The sequence below is a fragment of the Paramormyrops kingsleyae genome, chromosome 8, assembly GCF_048594095.1.
Source record: "Paramormyrops kingsleyae isolate MSU_618 chromosome 8, PKINGS_0.4, whole genome shotgun sequence".
Classification (NCBI taxonomy): domain Eukaryota; kingdom Metazoa; phylum Chordata; class Actinopteri; order Osteoglossiformes; family Mormyridae; genus Paramormyrops; species Paramormyrops kingsleyae.
The window spans coordinates 28,561,305-28,581,100 of NC_132804.1; the positions used below are offsets into that span (position 1 = coordinate 28,561,305).

Genomic DNA, 19,796 nt, shown 5'->3' on the forward strand with positions numbered 1-19,796 from the left:
CCTAGACAACAGTTTGCTTTGAACAAAAATATCTATGATTTCACTGTAGTACACGTAACAATGCAATATTTTCTTCGATACCTGTTAGCTACGTTAAACTGAATCTTACCCCAGACTAACCCTATTAGAGTTCAACGGTCCAGAATGTAACTACATTTGTATATTATTAGCATATATACAAATACATTTGAAAATACATTTGTGGTGGCCAAAATGTGGATTTTGTCTGTGTGCTTGATGCGGTTTTTCCCTGTCAAATGAAAAGTCAAATAAGCAAAACATACTAATTTCTGCATAGACATGTAAAAAAATCATACAATACAACCGATTTTATAAATATACATTCCAAATCTTAACTCTAATTTTAAGTGTAATTATATTGGGTGTAGTGTGTGAGGTGGCAGAGCGTACCTGAGAGGTGCTGGAGTGCAGACTGCTCTGAACCAGAGGTCCCTCAGCTGAGCTCTGGCAAGTTCCTGGCACAGATTAAGCACTGGATATTACTAATCTTCGCTTGCACTATTAATGTCCTTGTGTGAATATTCTCCCTATGTTGTATAGGTTTCCTCCCACAGTCCAAAGTGTGTGACTGTGTGTGTACAGTTGTGGTCAAAACTTTTGAGAATGACACAAGTATTGGTTTTCACAAAGTCTGTTGTCTCAGTTTTTATGATGATAATTTGCATATACTTCAGAACGGTATGAAGAGTGAACAGATGCATAGTCCCTCTTTACAATGAAAATGAACTTAATCCCAAAAATCCCATTTCCACTGCATTTCTGCCCTGCCAGAAAATGACCTGCTGACATCATTTCAGTAATTCTCTTGTTAACCAAGGTAAGAGTGTTGACAAGGACAAGGCCGGAGATCACTCTGTCATGCTGATTGAGTTAGAATAGCAGACTGGATGCTTTACAAGGAGGTGGTGATTGAAATCATTGTTCTTCCTCTGTTAACCATGCTTACCTGTAAGGAAACATGTGCAGTCATCACTGCTTTACACAATAAAGGCTTCACAAGCAAGAATATTGCTGCACTTAAATCAACCATTTATCGGATCATCAAGAACTTCAAGGAGAGAGGTTCAATTGTTGTGAAGTAGGCTTCAGGGCACCCAAGAAACTACCATCGGTGCTACCATCAGTCCTGTGTCATGCCAACACTAAAGAATCCTGAGACCATTCATGTGTGGGGTTGCTTCTCAGCCAAGGGAGTGGGCTCACTCATACACAGCCATGAATACAGAATGATACCAAAATGTCCTCCGAGAACAACTTCTTCCAACCATCCAAGAACAGTTTGGTGATGAACAATGCCTTTTCCAGCATGATGGAGCACCGTGCCATAAGGCAAAAGTGATAACTAAGTGGCCTGGCGAACAAAACATCAACATTATAGGTCCATGGCCAGGCAACTCCCCAGACCTTAATCCCATTGAGAACTTGTGGTCAATCTTCAAGAGGTGGGTAGACAACCAAAAACCCACAAATTCCAGAAGTTGATTGACAGCATGCCAGGGCGAATTGCAGAGGTCTTGTAAAAGAAGGGCCAACACTGCAAATATTGACTCTTTGCATAAACTTAATGTAATTGTCAATAAAAGCCTTTGATCCTTAATTGCCCCTCGGGGATAAATAAAATTGAATTTGACACTTATGAAATGCTTGTAATTATATTTCAGTATACAATAGAAACATCTGAAAAAAGATCTACAAACACTGAAACAGCAAACTTTGTCAAAACCAATACTTGTGTCATTCTTAAAACTTTTGCCTATGACTGTATGTCTCAGTCCTGGGTTATACTGGCATTCTGTCCCTATCTTTGCACCCTCTGCTGCCTGGTATAGGATACCTGTAGCCCTGACTTAGTGGATGGATGATGGATGCAGGCGTGGATGGATATAGGGGTGAATTATTCAATTAATATAATCCAAAAACAACAGCAATACAGCAAGGACATAGAATCATATGAAAGAACTGCATTAGTCACATAACATTGCATAATCATTTTAAAACAAACAAAAAACATGAAGCAGATAAACACTTTCAGATAAACTGCATCCTGTAGATCTGCTGAAAAACACAATCCTTTATCTAATAGTTTATATTACATTTTAAAGAAGTTTCAGCGGTAAAGGTCACTTACTTTTCTGCATGATTTTCCTCTAAACCCAACATCTAAGCGACCCGAGCTTCCACACTGCCGAATATCAAAGTAGATTTGATACAAATTCCCAATAACATCACAACACAGTGACAGCGATGCTTTGACAGCCAAGCTGATCATGCAGCTATATTTATATTTTGTCCTAATAAGAACATACAGCTATGGGTAAGATATCAGGTGTTACATTTTATGGGGTATATGGCCTGATCCCACTTTGTCGCATGTGTAATCACTCCAGAATTTTTAATATTCCCCTGTCATCAATTGTCAGTATCATATCACCACTCTGAAGGAAAACTGTTTCACTAGATTATAAATCCTACAACTGGATTGTATAATCAGATCCCTCGTTGCCATATATACTCTTCAGAAAAAAATAAGGTTATGCTGCCTCACCATGTTTCCCATCTGGTTTATCGAAAGTAAGGCAATGCTATTGTTGACGTAATCCTTAAAGGCTGAATTTAAGAGTTAGATCTTAGCAAAGCAATGTATAACTTGCCATTATTCGGACTCTACATATTGAATGCTAATTTTAAATATCTTAATAGTATTATTAATAGTAGTTTGACGGTAACAGTGATATTCATATTGACTTATACGACTGACATGTTTCTCTAAAGCTCTAGCTTGCAAGTCAGTGAAAATAACGAGTGCTGACAGCTATAAACAAACAGCATCAATGCAGGGACTTTGACACAAGCAATAACTAATAACTGCAATATGTCTCATACACACTATGTCTTATGAGAGAAACAGATTAAACCTGAGATTAATATATATATATACATTAAAGGTGTGTAAAACATGTCAAAACTGGATGAATTTGTGAGTTCCTGCACATTTTCTGATGTGATGATAAAGGAAAAATATAAATGAAAGTGTTTATAAGGCATAGGAAGCACAATTTAAATTACTTAGATTCCACAACCTCTGTTGTGGTGTGACAAACCTATTCTTCATTATTCAACACGTTTATTCACCAAATTAAAGACTGGTGTGAAAGCTGCGATGTTTTATTGCTTTATCTACATAATTACTTTGACATTTTTAAAATTTCATGCCTGTGCAATTAATACAGGCAGGAAATGTCTTATAAAATGTAGAACGCTGAACAGTTGCGCAGTTACCCTGCAATGGTACAGTATGTGACATTAGGCACTCTGCTCTGCCTGTGCCAAAGCTGTTAATATGATGGCTCAGAATCAAGAGAACACATGTAGAACTGTAAAGTACAAGATACTATAATAGTTATATTATTATTGCAAAAAAATATTATCAGGAATAGTTAAATGAGCAAACAAAACTTCTTTAATAATGATAACAATTTACTAAGAGAAACTGTAAAAGAATCAGAAACACAGTTATTATTTAATCCATATATAATCTACTAACAGTTTTATCAAATGCACAATTCAAAACAGGTGATTTCTTTATTTAAAAAAATCCTTATGTTTAAGAGCTAAAAATAATTTATCTTCTCTTCGTACAGCAGTAAGGATAGCAGTTAGAGTGTGAAAACACATGACCAAATACAGCAGGAACCTTTTGCTGAGCAACCACTCATGTCTCTATAAAAGCAGCAGCTCCAGAATCTTCTCTGAACTGTTAGGCATCCAGCACAGGTGAGTGAATCTTAATGTGATGCTGCATCCAATCCAATCATAAATTTGGGCCATTGAGACAATTCATTATCCAGAGCACAATTATGCTTTTTTTTAATAGGATTCTTAGTGAAAGCCCTAAATTGTTAGGTATGGGTAGTTCTCTTAATAAGTAAATGATGCCATCCTTCTGTAAAATGCAATACTACTAATGATAGCTGTGATAAGAAAATTACCAATAATGTTTTTCAGATTCCAGTCTACATACTACTCTTCTGTGTTGTCGTCCAAGGAGGTAAATAACAGCTGCTCCCTTTATTAACAGCCGTGATAATAAGGAAGAGAACAGTACAGCATGTGGCAAATCACAATCACACAATTACATCTGAGGTTAATTCAGTCAATAGACCCACCGTAGAATTATCTGACACTCTAACTGAGCAGATCCCTAATTCATACAGGTAAACCACACAAAAGACACCAGCTGAAAATCCTTAATTGACTTGTTTCTAAAACACCATTGTCTAGTTGTAGAAACCTGAAAGTAGGAGTCATAAAATTAGTAAAATATAGTTTAATAGGAAATTTCCAGCAGAGTGCATGTAAATTTCAAAACCGGGATAACAACTACAAGACGTTACGTAACTGAAAACAAAATAAAGACATATGAGAATTCAGACCTAAAAGTCGAGGAGGGTATGATTTATAGGTGAGGAAAGACTTCTATAAGAAGAGTAAGACTAAATATTTTGTCGATTGATGAGAGGGAAAACATTCTTAAAGTTACAAATGGGTTTGACAGGATTTAGTTGAACATGACCATGCATTAGATAAGCAGGTAAAGAAAATAGATTTCAACCAGTAGTCATCTATTAAATATTAGTCTTAAAAATATATATAAATAAATCAATTTAGTAAGTATAACTATGCTGAAGCCTACTGTCAAATATCCATTTCAAACTGCCAAACATAATCATCGACTATACAGCTAAAGCACTGAAGTTTTTTAATCTGTACTAACTTCGACCATCTTCTTCTGCAGTAAACCGCCATCATGGGGGATGGAGAAATGGAGTGTTTTGGCCCGGCGTCCATTTACCTCCGGAAGCCAGAGAGAGAGAGGATTGAAGCCCAGAGCAAACCCTTTGATGCCAAAACGGCCTATTTTGTGGCTGAACCAAAGGAGATGTACCTCAAAGGGGTTCTTCAAAGTAGAGAGGGGGGCAAAGCCACTGTTAAGACTTTGTGTGGGCAAGTAAGTACAACTGTGTACCTAACAGATTAATTACAGATCATTAGTACAAATTATTAGGCTTTTCATTTTAAAATATGTCCTACTTGAAGTATGGGAATCACTACCAGTTTTGTATATAAAGCAATTCATGTATTCATTTTTATTTAAAAGGTCTTTTTTGTGACTTTTTTGGGACAAATCTCTGTGTCTTCTTAAACCAGACCATTACAGTTAAGGAGGATGATATTCACCCCATGAACCCTCCAAAGTACGATAAAATGGAGGATATGGCCATGATGACCCACCTCAATGAGCCCGCTGTGCTGTTCAACCTCAAAGAGCGTTACGCAGCATGGATGATCTATGTAGGTTTTTACATTAAATCTGTTTTATGCGTCCTTTCATATAAAAAAGTACATGTATGAATAAATGTTTACTTTCTGTATTACAGACCTACTCTGGGCTGTTCTGTGTCACTGTGAACCCCTACAAGTGGCTCCCAGTGTACGATACTGTTGTTGTGGCCGGCTACAGGGGCAAGAAGAGAATTGAAGCTCCTCCCCATATCTTCTCCATCTCTGACAATGCCTTTCAGTTCATGCACACAGGTATGAATAACCCAAAATGAGAATCTAATGATTTTTAGTACAATAAGCAGTCATTCGACATTGGACATTTTACATGAACAGATTTGCCAGTAATGCAATGTGTTTATTTAGGGGTGAAAACTATGCATGGTTACAAAACATAAAACAACACATTTCCTTATCATTCTTACAGATCGTGAGAACCAGTCAGTCTTGATTACGTAAGTATCTCAATGCTATCTAACCTTAACAAAAAAAGAGCAGCTTGAAAACCAAAACGCGCATTACACCTGAGTCTATTTCCCATACTCACCCATAGTGGAGAATCCGGTGCAGGAAAGACTGTGAACACCAAACGTGTCATCCAGTATTTTGCCACAGTCGGCTCGTCAGACAAGAAAAAAGCTGAGCCTGTTCCTGGAAAAATGCAGGTGAGAGAGAAAAACAAAGACTATTAATAAGGAACATATATACAGAAGCAAGAGTCTCAATGCTCCAGTGTCTCCTGTAGGGTTCCCTGGAAGATCAAATTGTTGCAGCGAACCCTCTGCTGGAGGCTTATGGTAATGCCAAGACTGTGAGGAATGACAACTCCTCTCGTTTTGTAAGTTATTTAATCTAATTTTTCCTTAAATTTCACTCCCAGAATTAGCTGCAAAATTACTGTTTTAAAGTTCTAATACTTTCATTATATTATAGGGTAAATTCATCAGAATCCATTTTGGGCCAACAGGGAAACTGGCTTCTGCTGATATTGAAACTTGTAAGTTCTCATCTACCAAATGATTTACTTCTATTTAATTCAGCACAGAAAGACAAATCAATGTTGCAAACTCCTATTGACAGATTTGCTAGAAAAGTCAAGAGTCACTTTCCAGCTGTCAGCTGAGAGAAGCTACCACATCTTCTATCAACTTATGACAGGCCACAAACCAGAGCTGCTTGGTATGTACCCAGTGTCTGGGGTAAACTGGGGTTTTGTATCTGCAGTTTACATCTGCAAATATTTTCTTCATCTTTACAGAGGCACTTCTGATCACCACCAATCCATACGACTACCCCATGATCAGTCAAGGGGAGATTACCGTTAAAAGTATCAATGACGTTGATGAATTTATAGCCACAGATGTGAGTAAATGGTTAATGCACATCATGTTCTTCTAACCACACAGTAACAACAGCAATCTGTCTTAGCAGTATTGGAATTAAATTCATGTTTCTGTTCTGAATTATGCAGACTGCCATTGATATCTTGGGCTTTAATGCTGAGGAGAAAATAGGCATCTACAAACTGACTGGAGCAGTGATACATCATGGGAGCATGTCGTTCAAGCAGAAGCAGAGAGAGGAGCAGGCAGAACCTGATGGCACTGAGGGTAACTGATATGATAACCTCAACCATACAATAATCTACCCAGAGTTATAGATCATTAACCAAACATGTTATTCATATTTCAGTGGCCGATAAAATCGCCTACCTCATGGGCCTGAACTCAGCTGACATGCTGAAGGCTCTGTGCTACCCCAGAGTGAAGGTCGGGAATGAGTTTGTGACCAAGGGGCAGACTGTACCTCAGGTAAGGAATGCAGCGTTAACATTGTATGCATTCACTAAATATTTAATAGGTTTGGAATAATTTGCACTTACTACTGCTACAAACTTGGCACTACAAGAGTTCAATTTCATTTTAATTATATTATTAATATTATATCTCATAGAAACATTCTTCTCTTTATAAACAAGGTTAACAGTGCTACTATGTTAATGTGTAAATCCATATATGAGAGTTTAGAGAAAAAATATATTCTTTTTGCAATGATTAGGTGAACAATTCCGTTAGCGCCCTCTGCAAATCAGTCTACGAGAAAATGTTCTTGTGGATGGTGATTCGCATCAATGAGATGTTGGACACCAAGCAGCAGAGACAGTACTTCATTGGTGTGCTGGATATCGCCGGCTTTGAAATCTTTGATGTGAGTGAATGTTTTCAGTGTTATCTATTATTTACAATAATGACATTCCATTTATTATTATATTATTTATTTGCTTTGTAGAATAATATGTACTGTTTTTCTCATCAGTTCAACACATTGGAGCAGCTGTGCATCAACTTCACCAATGAGAAACTACAACAGTTCTTCAACCATACCATGTTTGTGCTGGAACAAGAGGAGTACAAGAAAGAGGGGATTGATTGGGAGTTCATTGACTTTGGTATGGACTTGGCTGCCTGCATTGAGCTTATTGAGAAGGTTTGTAAAATGGACATTGATGTATGTGAATAACTTCCTCCCTTATCTCATCATTAGGCATCAATAATCTGTTGTGTCTCCAACAGCCAATGGGCATCTTCTCCATCCTTGAAGAGGAGTGCATGTTCCCCAAGGCTACAGACACAAGCTTCAAAAACAAGCTGTATGACCAGCATCTGGGCAAAAATAACGCCTTCCAGAAGCCCAAACCTGCCAAAGGCAAAGCTGAGGCCCACTTCTCCCTGGTGCACTATGCTGGCACTGTGGATTACAACATCGCCGGCTGGCTGGACAAGAACAAGGATCCTCTGAATGAATCTGTTGTGCAACTCTACCAGAAGTCTGCGCTGAAATTACTGGCCTTTTTGTATGCAACACATGGTGCAGGAGACGGTATTTATAATTTCAGATTTATATATATATACTGTAGAAAGGATTTAGATAACAGGATCAGGAAGAGTGATAATCATAATTATATATACATCAATAAATTAGATCATGATGAAAAACTTTTTATATGTAAACAGAGGGTGGTGGTGGCAAGAAGGGAGGCAAGAAGAAGGGTGGCTCCTTCCAGACTGTGTCTGCTCTGTTCAGGGTACAGTACATATTGTAATCAGTTACTGTCTGCAATATCTATACATGCCTCCATCTTATGTCAATGACATGCATCCTGTCATCCTACAGGAGAACCTGGGCAAGCTGATGACCAACCTGAGAAGCACTCACCCTCACTTTGTGCGCTGCCTGATTCCAAACGAATCAAAGACACCAGGTTTGACCAGCACTGCACATTACATCAAGTGCATAAACATCAGGATTAAAGGAGTTTCACCAGGTTTATTTAAGAAATAACATACGAGAAGGAGTGTGGTTGTACCCCAATAAATCTCGGCCTGTGGCCTGGTGCCTACGACCAAATCACAGACATGGAATACAACCGCTTGACTTTCAGTATGTTATTGCTTTTATTCAATGGTTCACTGAGTACCATTTAGAAGCGAATAGTAATTAGTCACAACAGATAATACTTTGTTGGATTACATTCCAACACAACACTGGTCACTCGCTCTCAACTACTTTGCATCATTTAAGATTAAATAATGGTTCTTAGATACATCTGTAAAGTGCAGTGATACATCTCATTTGAAATGCTTGAGGACAGGTATACTTTGGTATACCTTGAAGACAGGTATACTCTGATTACAGCATTCACCTCTTGTCTAATCGGATTTGTTGGCTGGAGCTGTATAATCTGATTTTATGTATAATTCCTTTATTTCCTCCAGGTCTGATGGAGAACTTCCTGGTTATCCATCAGCTGAGGTGTAACGGTGTGCTGGAAGGTATCAGGATCTGCAGAAAGGGTTTCCCCAGCAGAATCATCTACGGTGACTTCAAGCAGAGGTCATTTCACACACTTCTCTTTCATGAATTATTCTATAAACAGAATATCTTTCTTAATTAAATATCATTGGTAAATAGATGCATAACTAATAACAGCTAAACATAAATCACAGATACAAAGTCCTGAATGCCAGTGTGATTCCGGAAGGACAGTTCATTGATAACAAGAAGGCTTCAGAGAAACTCTTGGGTTCAATAGATGTTGACCACACTCAGTACAAGTTTGGCCACACCAAGGTAAAAGGCTGAAGATACCTGTGTCGTGCTATTTCTAACACACATTACAGGATTCATAACCCTGTTATTTACCTAATATCTACTACATCTGTTACCAGGTGTTCTTCAAAGCCGGTCTGTTGGGTCAACTGGAGGAGATGCGAGATGAGAAACTGGCCTCTTTGGTCACCATGACTCAGGCCCTGTGCCGTGGTTTCCTCATGAGACGGGAGTTTGTAAAGATGATGGAGAGGAGGTAAATTGTTAAAGACATTAGAATGTTTGTACCCTGTGTCTCGTGGTTTTCTTCTGGGTACTTTTCCTCTCACAGTTCAAACACATGTAGATAGGAGAGTCTCTAAAATGCCTGCAGTGCATGACTGTGTATGTGAATTTCCATGTTGACGTGCCCTTGTATGGAGTGGCATCCCATTCTGGGTGTACCTCAGTCATGTGCCCATGCTTACCAGCCTCAAGGATCCCTAGGAAACCTTGGCTGGGAAAAGCCATAAGAAGATGCATAGATGGATGTATACGTAGCAAAATGCTGTATTGAGTAGCATGCAATTTTTAAATTCAGTTTCATTTAATTACTGTGAATTGTTGTCAGTTATTTTAGCAATTATTACAATGTGTCATTTTGAACAACACATGGACAATCTGTACAAATTTTGTAGACCAAGTTCTCTTGTGCTCTTGCTTCAGAGAGTCCATTTACAGCATCCAATACAACATCCGCTCATTCATGAATGTTAAAACCTGGCCATGGATGAAAGTGTACTTCAAGATCAAGCCACTCCTGAAGAGCGCAGAAGCTGAGAAGGAAATGGCCAACATGAAGGAGGACTTTGAGAAGACCAAAGAAGAGCTGACGAAAGCACTGGCCAAGAAGAAGGAGCTGGAGGAGAAAATGGTTTCCCTGCTGCAGGAGAAGAATGACCTGCTGTTACAAGTGCAGTCGGTATGTAAATAATCTGATTGCAGGATAGAGATATTAAAATACTCAACCAACCATAATGACTGGTAAAAACTGTTTAGTATAGAGGAATTTTGATCTTGCAATTTGAAAAAATGGTTAATTTGTCTCTGGAAGGGGTGTTGGAGAGCATTCCTTCTGGGGACTCTCTTGTTCTGCTAGGGGACTTCAATGCTCACGTGGGCAATAACAGTGAGACCTGGAGTGGCGTGATTGGGAGGAACGGCCCCCCCGATCTGAACCCGAGTGGTGTTCTGTTGTTGGACTTCTGTGCTCGTCACGGATTGTCCATAATGAACACCATGTTCAGGCATAAGGGTGTTCATATGTGCACTTGGCACCAGGACACCCTAGGCCGCAGTTCGATGATCGACTTTGTAGTCGTGTTGTCGGACTTGCGGCCGCATGTCTTGGACACTCGGGTGAAGAGAGGGGCGGAGCTGTCAACTGATCACTACCTGGTGGTGGGTTGGCTCCGCTGGTGGGGAGGCCCAAGCGTATAGTGAGGGTCTGCTGGGAACGTCTGGCTGAATCCCCTGTCAGGAGGAGTTTCAACTCCTACCTCCGGCAGAACTTTTCCCATGTCCCGGGGGAGGCGGGGGACATTGAGTCCGAATGGGCCATGTTCCGTGCCTCCATTGTGGAGGCGGCTGACCGGAGCTGTGGCCGTAAGGTAGTCGGTGCCTGTCGCGGCGGCAATCCGCGAACCCGCTGGTGGACACCAGTGGTGAGGGATGCCGTCAAGCTGAAGAAGGAGTCCTATCGGGCCTATTTAGCCTGTGGGACTCCAGAGGCAGCTGACGGGTACCGGCAGGCCAAGCGGGATGCGGCTTCGGCGGTCGCTGAGGCAAAAACTCGGGTTTGGGAGGAGTTTGGTGAGGCCATGGAAAACGACTTCCGGACGGCTTCGAGGCGATTCTGGTCCACCATCCGGCGGCTCCGGGTGGGAAAGCGGTGCAACATCAACACTGTTTATGGTGGGGATGGGGTGCTGCTGACCTCAACCCGGGACGTTTTGGGTCGGTGGAAGGAATACTTCGAAGACCTCCTCAATCCCACCGACACGCCTTCCAATGTGGAAGCAGAGTATGGGGACTTGGGTGTGGACTCCCCTATCTCGGGGGCGGAGGTCGCTGAGGTGGTTAAAAAGCTCCTCGGTGGCTGAGCCCCGGGGGTGGATGAGATCCGCCCAGAGTTCCTGAAGGCTCTGGATGCTGTAGGGCAGTCTTGGTTGACACGCATCTGCAGCATCGCGTGGACATCGGGGGCAGTGCCTCTGGACTGGCAGACCAGGGTGGTGGTCCCCCTCTTCAAGAAAGGGGACCAGAGGGTGTGCTCCAACTATAGGGGGATCACACTCCTCAGCCTCCCTGGTAAGGTCTATTCGGGGGTTCTGGAGAGGAGGGTCCGCCGGATTGTCGAACCTCGGATTCAGGAGGAGCAGTGTGGTTTTCGCCCCGGCCGTGGAACAGTGGACCAGCTCTATACTCTCCGCAGGGTTCTGGAGGGTTCATGGGAGTTTGCCCAACCAGTCTACATGTGTTTTGTGGACTTGGAGAAGGCATTCGACCGTGTCCCTCGGGCAGTCCTGTGGGGGGTGCTCCGGGAGTATGGGGTGCCGGGCTTCCTTTTAAGGGCTGTTCGGTCCCTGTATGACCGGTGCCAGAGTCTGGTCCGCATGAGCGGCAATAAGTCGGACTTGTTTCCGGTGAGGGTTGGACTCCGTCAGGGCTGTCCTTTGTCACCGATTCTGTTCATAACTTTTATGGACAGAATTTCTAGGCGCAGCCAGGGCGTTGAGGGTGTCCGGTTTGGTGACCTCAGGATTAGGTCTCTGCTTTTTGCAGATGATGTGGTCCTGTTGGCCTCATCAGACCTTGACCTTCGGCTCTCGCTGGGACAGTTCGCAGCCGAGTGTGAAGCGGCTGGGATGAGAATCAGCACCTCCAAATCCGAGACCATGGTCCTCAGCCGGAAAAGGGTAGAATGCTCTCTCCGGGTCGGGGATGGGATCCTTCCCCAAGTGGAGGAGTTTAAGTATCTCGGGGTCTTGTTCACGAGTGGGGGGACGATGGAGCGGGAGGTCGACAGGCGGATCGGTGCGGCGTCCGCAGTGATGCGGGCGCTGCATCGGTCTGTCATGGTGAAGAAGGAGCTGAGCCAAAAGGCGAAGCTCTCGATTTACCAGTCGATCTACGTTCCTACCCTCACCTATGGTCACGAGCTGTGGGTAGTGACCGAAAGAACGAGATCGCGAGTGCAAGCGGCCGAAATGAGTTTCCTCCGCAGGGTGGCTGGGCTCTCCCTTAGAGATAGGGTGAGGAGCTCGGTCATTCGGGAGGGACTCAGAGTAGAGCCGCTGCTCCTCCGCATTGAGAGGAGTCAGATGAGGTGGCTCGGGCATCTGATTAGGATGCCTCCTGGGCGCCTCCCTGGTGAGGTGTTCCGGGCATGTCCCACTGGGAGGAGGCCCCGGGGAAGACCCAGGACACGCTGGAGGGACTATGTCTCTCGGCTGGCCTGGGAACGCCTCGGGATTCCCCCAGAGGAGCTGGAGGAAGTGGCCGGGGAGAGGGAAGTCTGGGTTTCCCTGCTGAGACTGCTGCCCCCGCGACCCGACCTCGGATAAGCGGGAGAAAATGGATGGATGGATGGTTAATTTGTTTTACATTTAGGAAACTGAGAATCTCTCAGACGCAGAGGAGAGGTGTGAGGGACTCATCAAAAGTAAAATCCAGCTTGAAGCAAAACTCAAAGAGACAAATGAGAGGCTGGAGGATGAGGAGGAAATCAATGCTGAGTTGACTGCCAAGAAGAGGAAACTGGAGGATGAATGTTCTGAGCTAAAGAAAGACATAGATGACTTGGAGCTGACCTTGGCTAAAGTGGAGAAGGAGAAACATGCCACAGAAAACAAGGTTAATGTTAAATCATGAAAAATCTTATACATTTTGACTATTTCCTTAACTCTATGTAACCAAGTATGGAATGCTTTCCTCTCAGGTTAAAAACCTTACTGAGGAGATGGCCACTCAAGATGAGAGCATTGCCAAGCTGACCAAGGAAAAGAAAGCCCTCCAAGAATCACACCAGCAGACCCTGGATGATCTCCAAGCAGAAGAAGACAAAGTCAACACTCTGACCAAAGCCAAGACCAAGCTTGAACAGCAAGTGGATGATGTAAGGAAAATAATCATTGTTTTATGGCTCTAAATACCAAAAAATATGTTTCAGATCAATAACTTGATTTTATCTGTAGCTTGAAGGCTCTTTGGAACAAGAGAAAAAGCTACGCATGGATCTTGAGAGAGCCAAGAGAAAGCTTGAGGGGGACCTGAAACTTGCCCAGGAATCTATAATGGACCTGGAGAATGATAAGCAGCAGTCAGAGGAGAAGATAAAGAAGTAAGAATATTGTTAAAATAAAACTGTGAGAAAACCTCAGTCCCTAGTTTATCCACAAGTTTAAAACTGATACTGAATACTGAGAATGTGTGATTCCTGTCCACAGGAAGGACTTTGAGACTAGCCAGCTTCTGAGCAAAATTGAGGATGAACAGACACTGGGTGCTCAGCTTCAGAAGAAGATTAAAGAGCTGCAGGTAAACTCTTGGTACTTCAAATGAACAATGTGGAGCTATCTAGTACTATGACTTACACACTGTCATGTATTTTAGGCTCGTATTGAGGAGCTGGAGGAAGAGATTGAGGCTGAACGTGCTGCCAGGGCCAAGGTTGAGAAACAGAGGGCTGATCTGTCCAGGGAACTTGAGGAGATCAGTGAGAGGCTTGAGGAAGCTGGTGGTGCAACGTCTGCTCAGATCGAGATGAACAAGAAGCGTGAGGCTGAGTTCCAGAAGCTGCGCCGTGATCTTGAAGAGTCCACCCTGCAGCATGAGGCTACAGCTGCTGCCCTCCGTAAGAAGCAGGCTGACAGCGTAGCAGAGCTGGGAGAACAAATCGACAACCTTCAGCGTGTCAAGCAGAAGCTGGAGAAGGAGAAGAGTGAATACAAAATGGAAATCGATGACCTGAGCAGCAACATGGAGGCTGTTGCAAAATCAAAGGTATGAGGAAATTAAGATGTTTGAGGCGATTAAAGCTGATTTGTGGACATCACACTTCTTTACAAAAAAAAAAATTAAATTCTGACAGGCCAACCTGGAGAAAATGTGCCGCACCCTTGAAGATCAACTAAGTGAACTTAAGTCAAAGAGTGATGAAAATATTCGTCAGTTGAATGATATGAGTGCACAGAGAGCAAGACTCCAGACAGAGAATGGTAAGTAAAATACAGACTACTTTTATGCAATAAATATCAAGAGAAGTGCAACATAATATGATTTTGTTTCACTTCTTTAGGTGAATTTGGTCGTCAGCTTGAGGAGAAAGAAGCTCTTGTTTCCCAGCTGACTAGAGGTAAACAGGCCTACACACAGCAGATTGAGGAGCTCAAGAGGCATGTTGAAGAGGAAGTCAAGGTAACTAGAACTGTAGTTCAAAATATCAACGAGTATGATACATGTTTTCATGTCAATATTGATTTAGAGCAATATCATCTCTATGGTATACATAATATTTTCAAACAGTGGAAGATGAATGTCTTTTTGTGACCCGTTCTCGTTCACTTTGTTCCTCCTTCAAAAACATGCAACAAGAATGAATTGGAGTGTCTGAATTGACTGTATGTCTGACTGAGTGTGCACCTGACAGTGACTGGGTGGTCGGTTCTTGTCACCCACCAATTGCAATGCATATATTATTGATATTACTGATAGTGACAGCCCTAGAAACATAGTCAAACAGTTTTTTCTTTTTTCATTCATAGGCCAAGAACGCTCTGGCCCACGCTGTGCAATCAGCTCGCCATGACTGTGACCTCCTCAGAGAGCAATATGAGGAGGAGCAGGAGGCCAAGGCTGAACTGCAGCGTGGAATGTCCAAGGCCAATAGTGAGGTGGCTCAGTGGAGGACCAAATATGAGACTGATGCCATCCAGCGTACTGAGGAGCTTGAGGAGGCCAAGTAACTACACTGATTCTACAGTATATATTCACTTAACTGCATAAATTTATGTAAAGATAATTCCAGTGAAACTAAAATTTCACTCTCCACAGGAAAAAGCTTGCTCAGCGTCTGCAGGATGCAGAGGAATCTATTGAGGCTGTCAATGCCAAATGTGCTTCTCTGGAGAAGACCAAACAGAGACTGCAGGGTGAGGTGGAGGACCTCATGATCGATGTAGAGAGGGCAAACTCTTTGGCTGCTAATCTGGATAAGAAGCAGAGAAACTTTGACAAGGTAAAGAAATATATTGAGAGAATTCCTGGCCAGTTTGCCAGCATAGACATGAAGGAGAAATTTACTTCTAATGCTAACTACCTGCCTTCATCTTGATTTTGTGTTCAATATTTTCTAGGTCCTGGCAGAATGGAAACAGAAGTGTGAGGAAAGTCAGGCAGAGCTGGAAGGGGCTCAGAAAGAGGCTCGTTCTCTCAGTACTGAACTGTTCAAGATGAAGAACTCCTATGAGGAAACTCTGGACCACCTGGAGACCATGAAGAGAGAGAACAAGAACCTGCAGCGTATGTTTCCATATTGATTCTGATAGATTCAAACTCCATTAATATTACATTCATTATACCCTATTACTAAACAATATTAATTAGATTAATTTCCTTCCATAATAATACCTATTTATTCACTCTTCAGAGGAGATCTCAGACCTGACTGAACAAATCGGTGAGACTGGAAAGACCATCCATGAGCTTGAGAAGGCCAAGAAGACTGTAGAGACAGAAAAGTCAGAAATCCAGACTGCTCTAGAGGAAGCTGAGGTAATTACACCCAGGGGGGGTCAAAAAGGTGTGTGGGGGGGAGTTACAACCATTCCTAGGGCCCCTGGCTGACCAGGTCCCTAAAAATTTTCAAACATAATTGGATTGGTCTGGGTTGGGGGCCCAATACAACACGCTTTATGGGGCACAAAATCTCCAGCAGTACCCTGATCACACCCATAAAACAGCAACACCACATAAAATAATGCTGAGATACATTGGGCATTACATGCATCTTTTTATCATTTATTTTCACAGGGTACACTGGAGCATGAGGAGTCTAAGATCCTACGTGTCCAGCTGGAGCTCAACCAGGTCAAGGGTGAAATTGACAGGAAGCTGGCTGAGAAAGATGAGGAGATGGAGCAGATCAAGAGGAACAGCCAGAGGGTCATTGATTCCATGCAGACCACTTTGGATGCAGAAGTCAGGAGCAGAAATGATGCTCTGAGGGTCAAGAAGAAGATGGAGGGAGACCTCAATGAAATGGAGATTCAGCTCAGCCATGCCAACCGTCAGGCTGCTGAGGCCCAGAAACAACTGAGAAATATCCAGGGACAGCTTAAGGTATGTATACAGTTATCCTGACAATAAAAGGGGAGAGTGTATCTCTGAATAAGAAGATAATGGAAGATGTGTTATCCTACAGGATGCCCAACTGCATCTTGATGAAGCAGTCAGGGGACAGGAGGACATGAAGGAGCAGGTTGCCATGGTGGAGCGCAGGAACACTCTGATGCTGGCTGAGACAGAGGAGCTGAGGGCTGCTCTGGAGCAGACAGAGAGAGGCCGCAAAGTGGCCGAGCAGGAGCTGGTCGATGCCAGTGAGCGTGTTGGACTGCTGCACTCCCAGGTATGTTTGAAACGTCAAAAGTTATGCATGATCTCCTGCTCCATTGCTCCAATTGAATGTATTTGTTATAATAATGAAAATACATCAATGCAGGGTTCCCCCAATTCTGGCAGAATAATTTTCCATGACTTTTCCTAAACTTTTCCAGTACCATAAGAAAATTTTCCAAAACCCACAACTTTGCTTTAATGATCATGCAGTTTCAGATAATAATATTTCAATTTCCGGTATAATAATAGTCAATCTGCTTACCAAATAAACACAGATGGTGGACAACCTTCACCAATGTGCAAATTATTCAATTATTAAGAAAATATTAAAATAATTATACATACCTTATGATTGGTAGAGGCAAATGGAGTCAAAGACAGGAAACTGTGATCAATAAAATTCAAATACGTGCAAAAAAATAAATAAATAAAACAATAAAAACTGGATTAGTGAGCAAAAAAGCAGCGATCTGAAATACACGAAATCTGTGCGGAAACGGATGTTTACCAAGGTAGTTAACTACTGACTTCCAGTCACATATTTCCGTTAATGCATATGCATATATATTCACGAAGCGGGAAACAAAAATGAACAAGACTAGTTTCCAAAACTTTTCCTCTCTATCCAACAATTCCAAAACTTATCCAGGGCCTGGAAAAATTATTTCAAAATTCCAACATTTTTCTAGGTTTTCCATGACCCGTCAATGTCTTTCAGAATACCAGCCTGATTAACACCAAGAAGAAGCTTGAAGGTGACCTTGTTCAGGTCCAGGGTGAGGTGGACGATGCCATTCAGGAAGCCAGAAATGCAGAGGAGAAGGCCAAGAAGGCCATTACTGATGTGAGTCACGTATTAAAACAAAAATTACTTTGAGATCGTAAAACAGTAGAATATCCAGGACCAACATCATTCGTATAAACAAAAATTGCGAATGAACCTTTCAGGCTGCCATGATGGCAGAGGAGCTGAAGAAGGAGCAGGACACCAGCGCCCACCTGGAGAGGATGAAGAAGAACCTCGAGGTCACAGTGAAGGACCTGCAGCACCGTCTGGATGAAGCTGAGAGCCTGGCCATGAAGGGTGGAAAGAAACAGCTCCAGAAACTGGAAGCCAGGGTGAGCAGTACAACTGATAAACTGTGTTTATGAGAAGGCTACTAATCTCTTATCATTTGGTAACTTTAAAGTGAAAAAAATGGATGGACTTACATTATCCATATTTTGCATATTATTAGCATATTACTGCCTTACCATTTGACAAATGTTTGAGAAAGCCACAGGAAAAAAAATCAAAATTTTTACATTTAAGGTACGCGAGCTGGAATCTGAGGTTGAAGCTGAACAGAGACGTGGAGCCGATGCTGTTAAAGGTGTCCGAAAATACGAGAGGAGGGTGAAGGAGCTTACCTACCAGGTAGATTTTACAAAATGTTTCAATAAATGTTTATGTTAATGTTTACAGAAACATGGTAAAAAGTAAAGTGAGGACTGCAAGTATCTAATAATCTATACTTACTGTAGACTGAGGAGGACAAGAAGAATGTGAACAGACTGCAGGATCTGGTGGACAAGCTACAGCTGAAAGTGAAGTCCTACAAGAGACAGGCTGAGGAAGCTGTAAGTATCATTTCCTACAGTATATAAGATGCTAATTTCCTAATGATTTAGACTAAACCCATCTTGTTTTTGCCCTGATCCCTATTCCTGTGTCCTTTGTCCCGTCCGACACAACACTGATTATCTGATGAAATATTATGACTGTATGAACTGCATATTGAAGGAAGAGATTATCTTTAAAATGTTTTACATTTTGAGTCTTTAAAGAGTAGAATTTATTTATATCTTCAACAGTTCCAATTTCTAATATTTCCCAAAAATTCTTTACCTATAAAAAATTAAGAATATGGTCCAGATAATGGTGAAATTCTCAACATGAATTATCTGTAAATCGATCTATGAAAATGCCAACTTGAACTGATGAGGTCTTTGATTGCTGCACAGGAGGAGCAGGCCAACACTCACCTGTCCAGGTTCAGGAAGGTGCAGCATGAGATGGAGGAAGCCCAGGAGCGTGCCGACATCGCTGAGTCTCAGGTCAACAAGCTGAGAGTCAAGAGCCGTGAAGCTGGAAAGGTATAATAAGCTCCAGTCATGCCTATCACACTGCACCCAATGGTTAATGATGTCAGGTAAAAGGCAACGTACGTCCCGGATGGATATCCGTCTGCCACACTGACTATCAGCAATTTAGAGACATCAATCCACCTAATGACTGGACCCACAGACACTGGGAGGACCTATAAACTTCATACACACAGTGAGGGGAGGGATTTAAACCCTGGAGGCGGGAGGCTACAGTGCTCATCGACTGTGCTAACTCCACATACTCTATATCATTATAATACTGAATATATTAGAGAGGTATTTACCAGAGATTTTTAACTTTTACTGCATAATAAATTGTGTTACTATAACTGTGAAAGCAAATATAAAGAATCGAAAGCATTCTAACTGGTTTTCTTATTTCTTTTAAGGGCAAGGAGGCCGAATGAGGGATGAAAACAACATGAGACAAAGTAACGAGAAACCATATAATATGACTTTCTTGTGAATTGTCCTTCTGCAAAAAATTGTCAATAAAGTTACTTATTCATGTCTGCAAAAAA

The 19,796-nt window shown here is 42.0% G+C and overlaps 1 protein-coding gene across 1 annotated transcript; it reads left to right on the forward strand.

Annotated features, from left to right (window-relative positions):
* Positions 1 to 4,022: 4,022 nt before the first annotated feature.
* LOC140592306 (myosin heavy chain, fast skeletal muscle-like) lies at positions 4,023 to 19,796 on the forward strand. The gene is made up of 40 exons (XM_072715609.1): positions 4,023 to 4,069; positions 4,817 to 5,029; positions 5,230 to 5,373; positions 5,460 to 5,616; positions 5,789 to 5,816; positions 5,915 to 6,026; positions 6,107 to 6,199; positions 6,295 to 6,358; positions 6,442 to 6,540; positions 6,620 to 6,723; positions 6,833 to 6,971; positions 7,054 to 7,172; positions 7,420 to 7,569; positions 7,678 to 7,848; positions 7,935 to 8,241; positions 8,376 to 8,446; positions 8,536 to 8,623; positions 9,138 to 9,255; positions 9,369 to 9,492; positions 9,591 to 9,727; positions 10,177 to 10,432; positions 13,123 to 13,365; positions 13,451 to 13,627; positions 13,707 to 13,852; positions 13,959 to 14,049; positions 14,125 to 14,514; positions 14,603 to 14,729; positions 14,810 to 14,928; positions 15,276 to 15,472; positions 15,565 to 15,748; positions 15,867 to 16,032; positions 16,160 to 16,284; positions 16,543 to 16,851; positions 16,934 to 17,137; positions 17,846 to 17,971; positions 18,076 to 18,246; positions 18,440 to 18,544; positions 18,652 to 18,747; positions 19,132 to 19,263; positions 19,665 to 19,796. The coding sequence occupies exons 2-40, from the start codon at positions 4,829 to 4,831 to the stop codon at positions 19,680 to 19,682; spliced, it is 5,808 nt and encodes a 1,935-aa protein (XP_072571710.1). The 5' UTR covers positions 4,023 to 4,069; positions 4,817 to 4,828; the 3' UTR covers positions 19,683 to 19,796.

Bases quoted from the DNA above. Each gene is read 5' to 3' on its own strand.
- LOC140592306 (XM_072715609.1), top strand. From the start codon at position 4,829: ATGGGGGATGGAGAAATGGAGTGTTTTGGCCCGGCGTCCATTTACCTC. The intron at 6,200-6,294 runs GTAAGTTATTTA...ATTATATTATAG, and splicing joins ATGACAACTCCTCTCGTTTT to GGTAAATTCATCAGAATCCA. The intron at 13,853-13,958 runs GTAAGAATATTG...TCCTGTCCACAG, and splicing joins TCAGAGGAGAAGATAAAGAA to GAAGGACTTTGAGACTAGCC.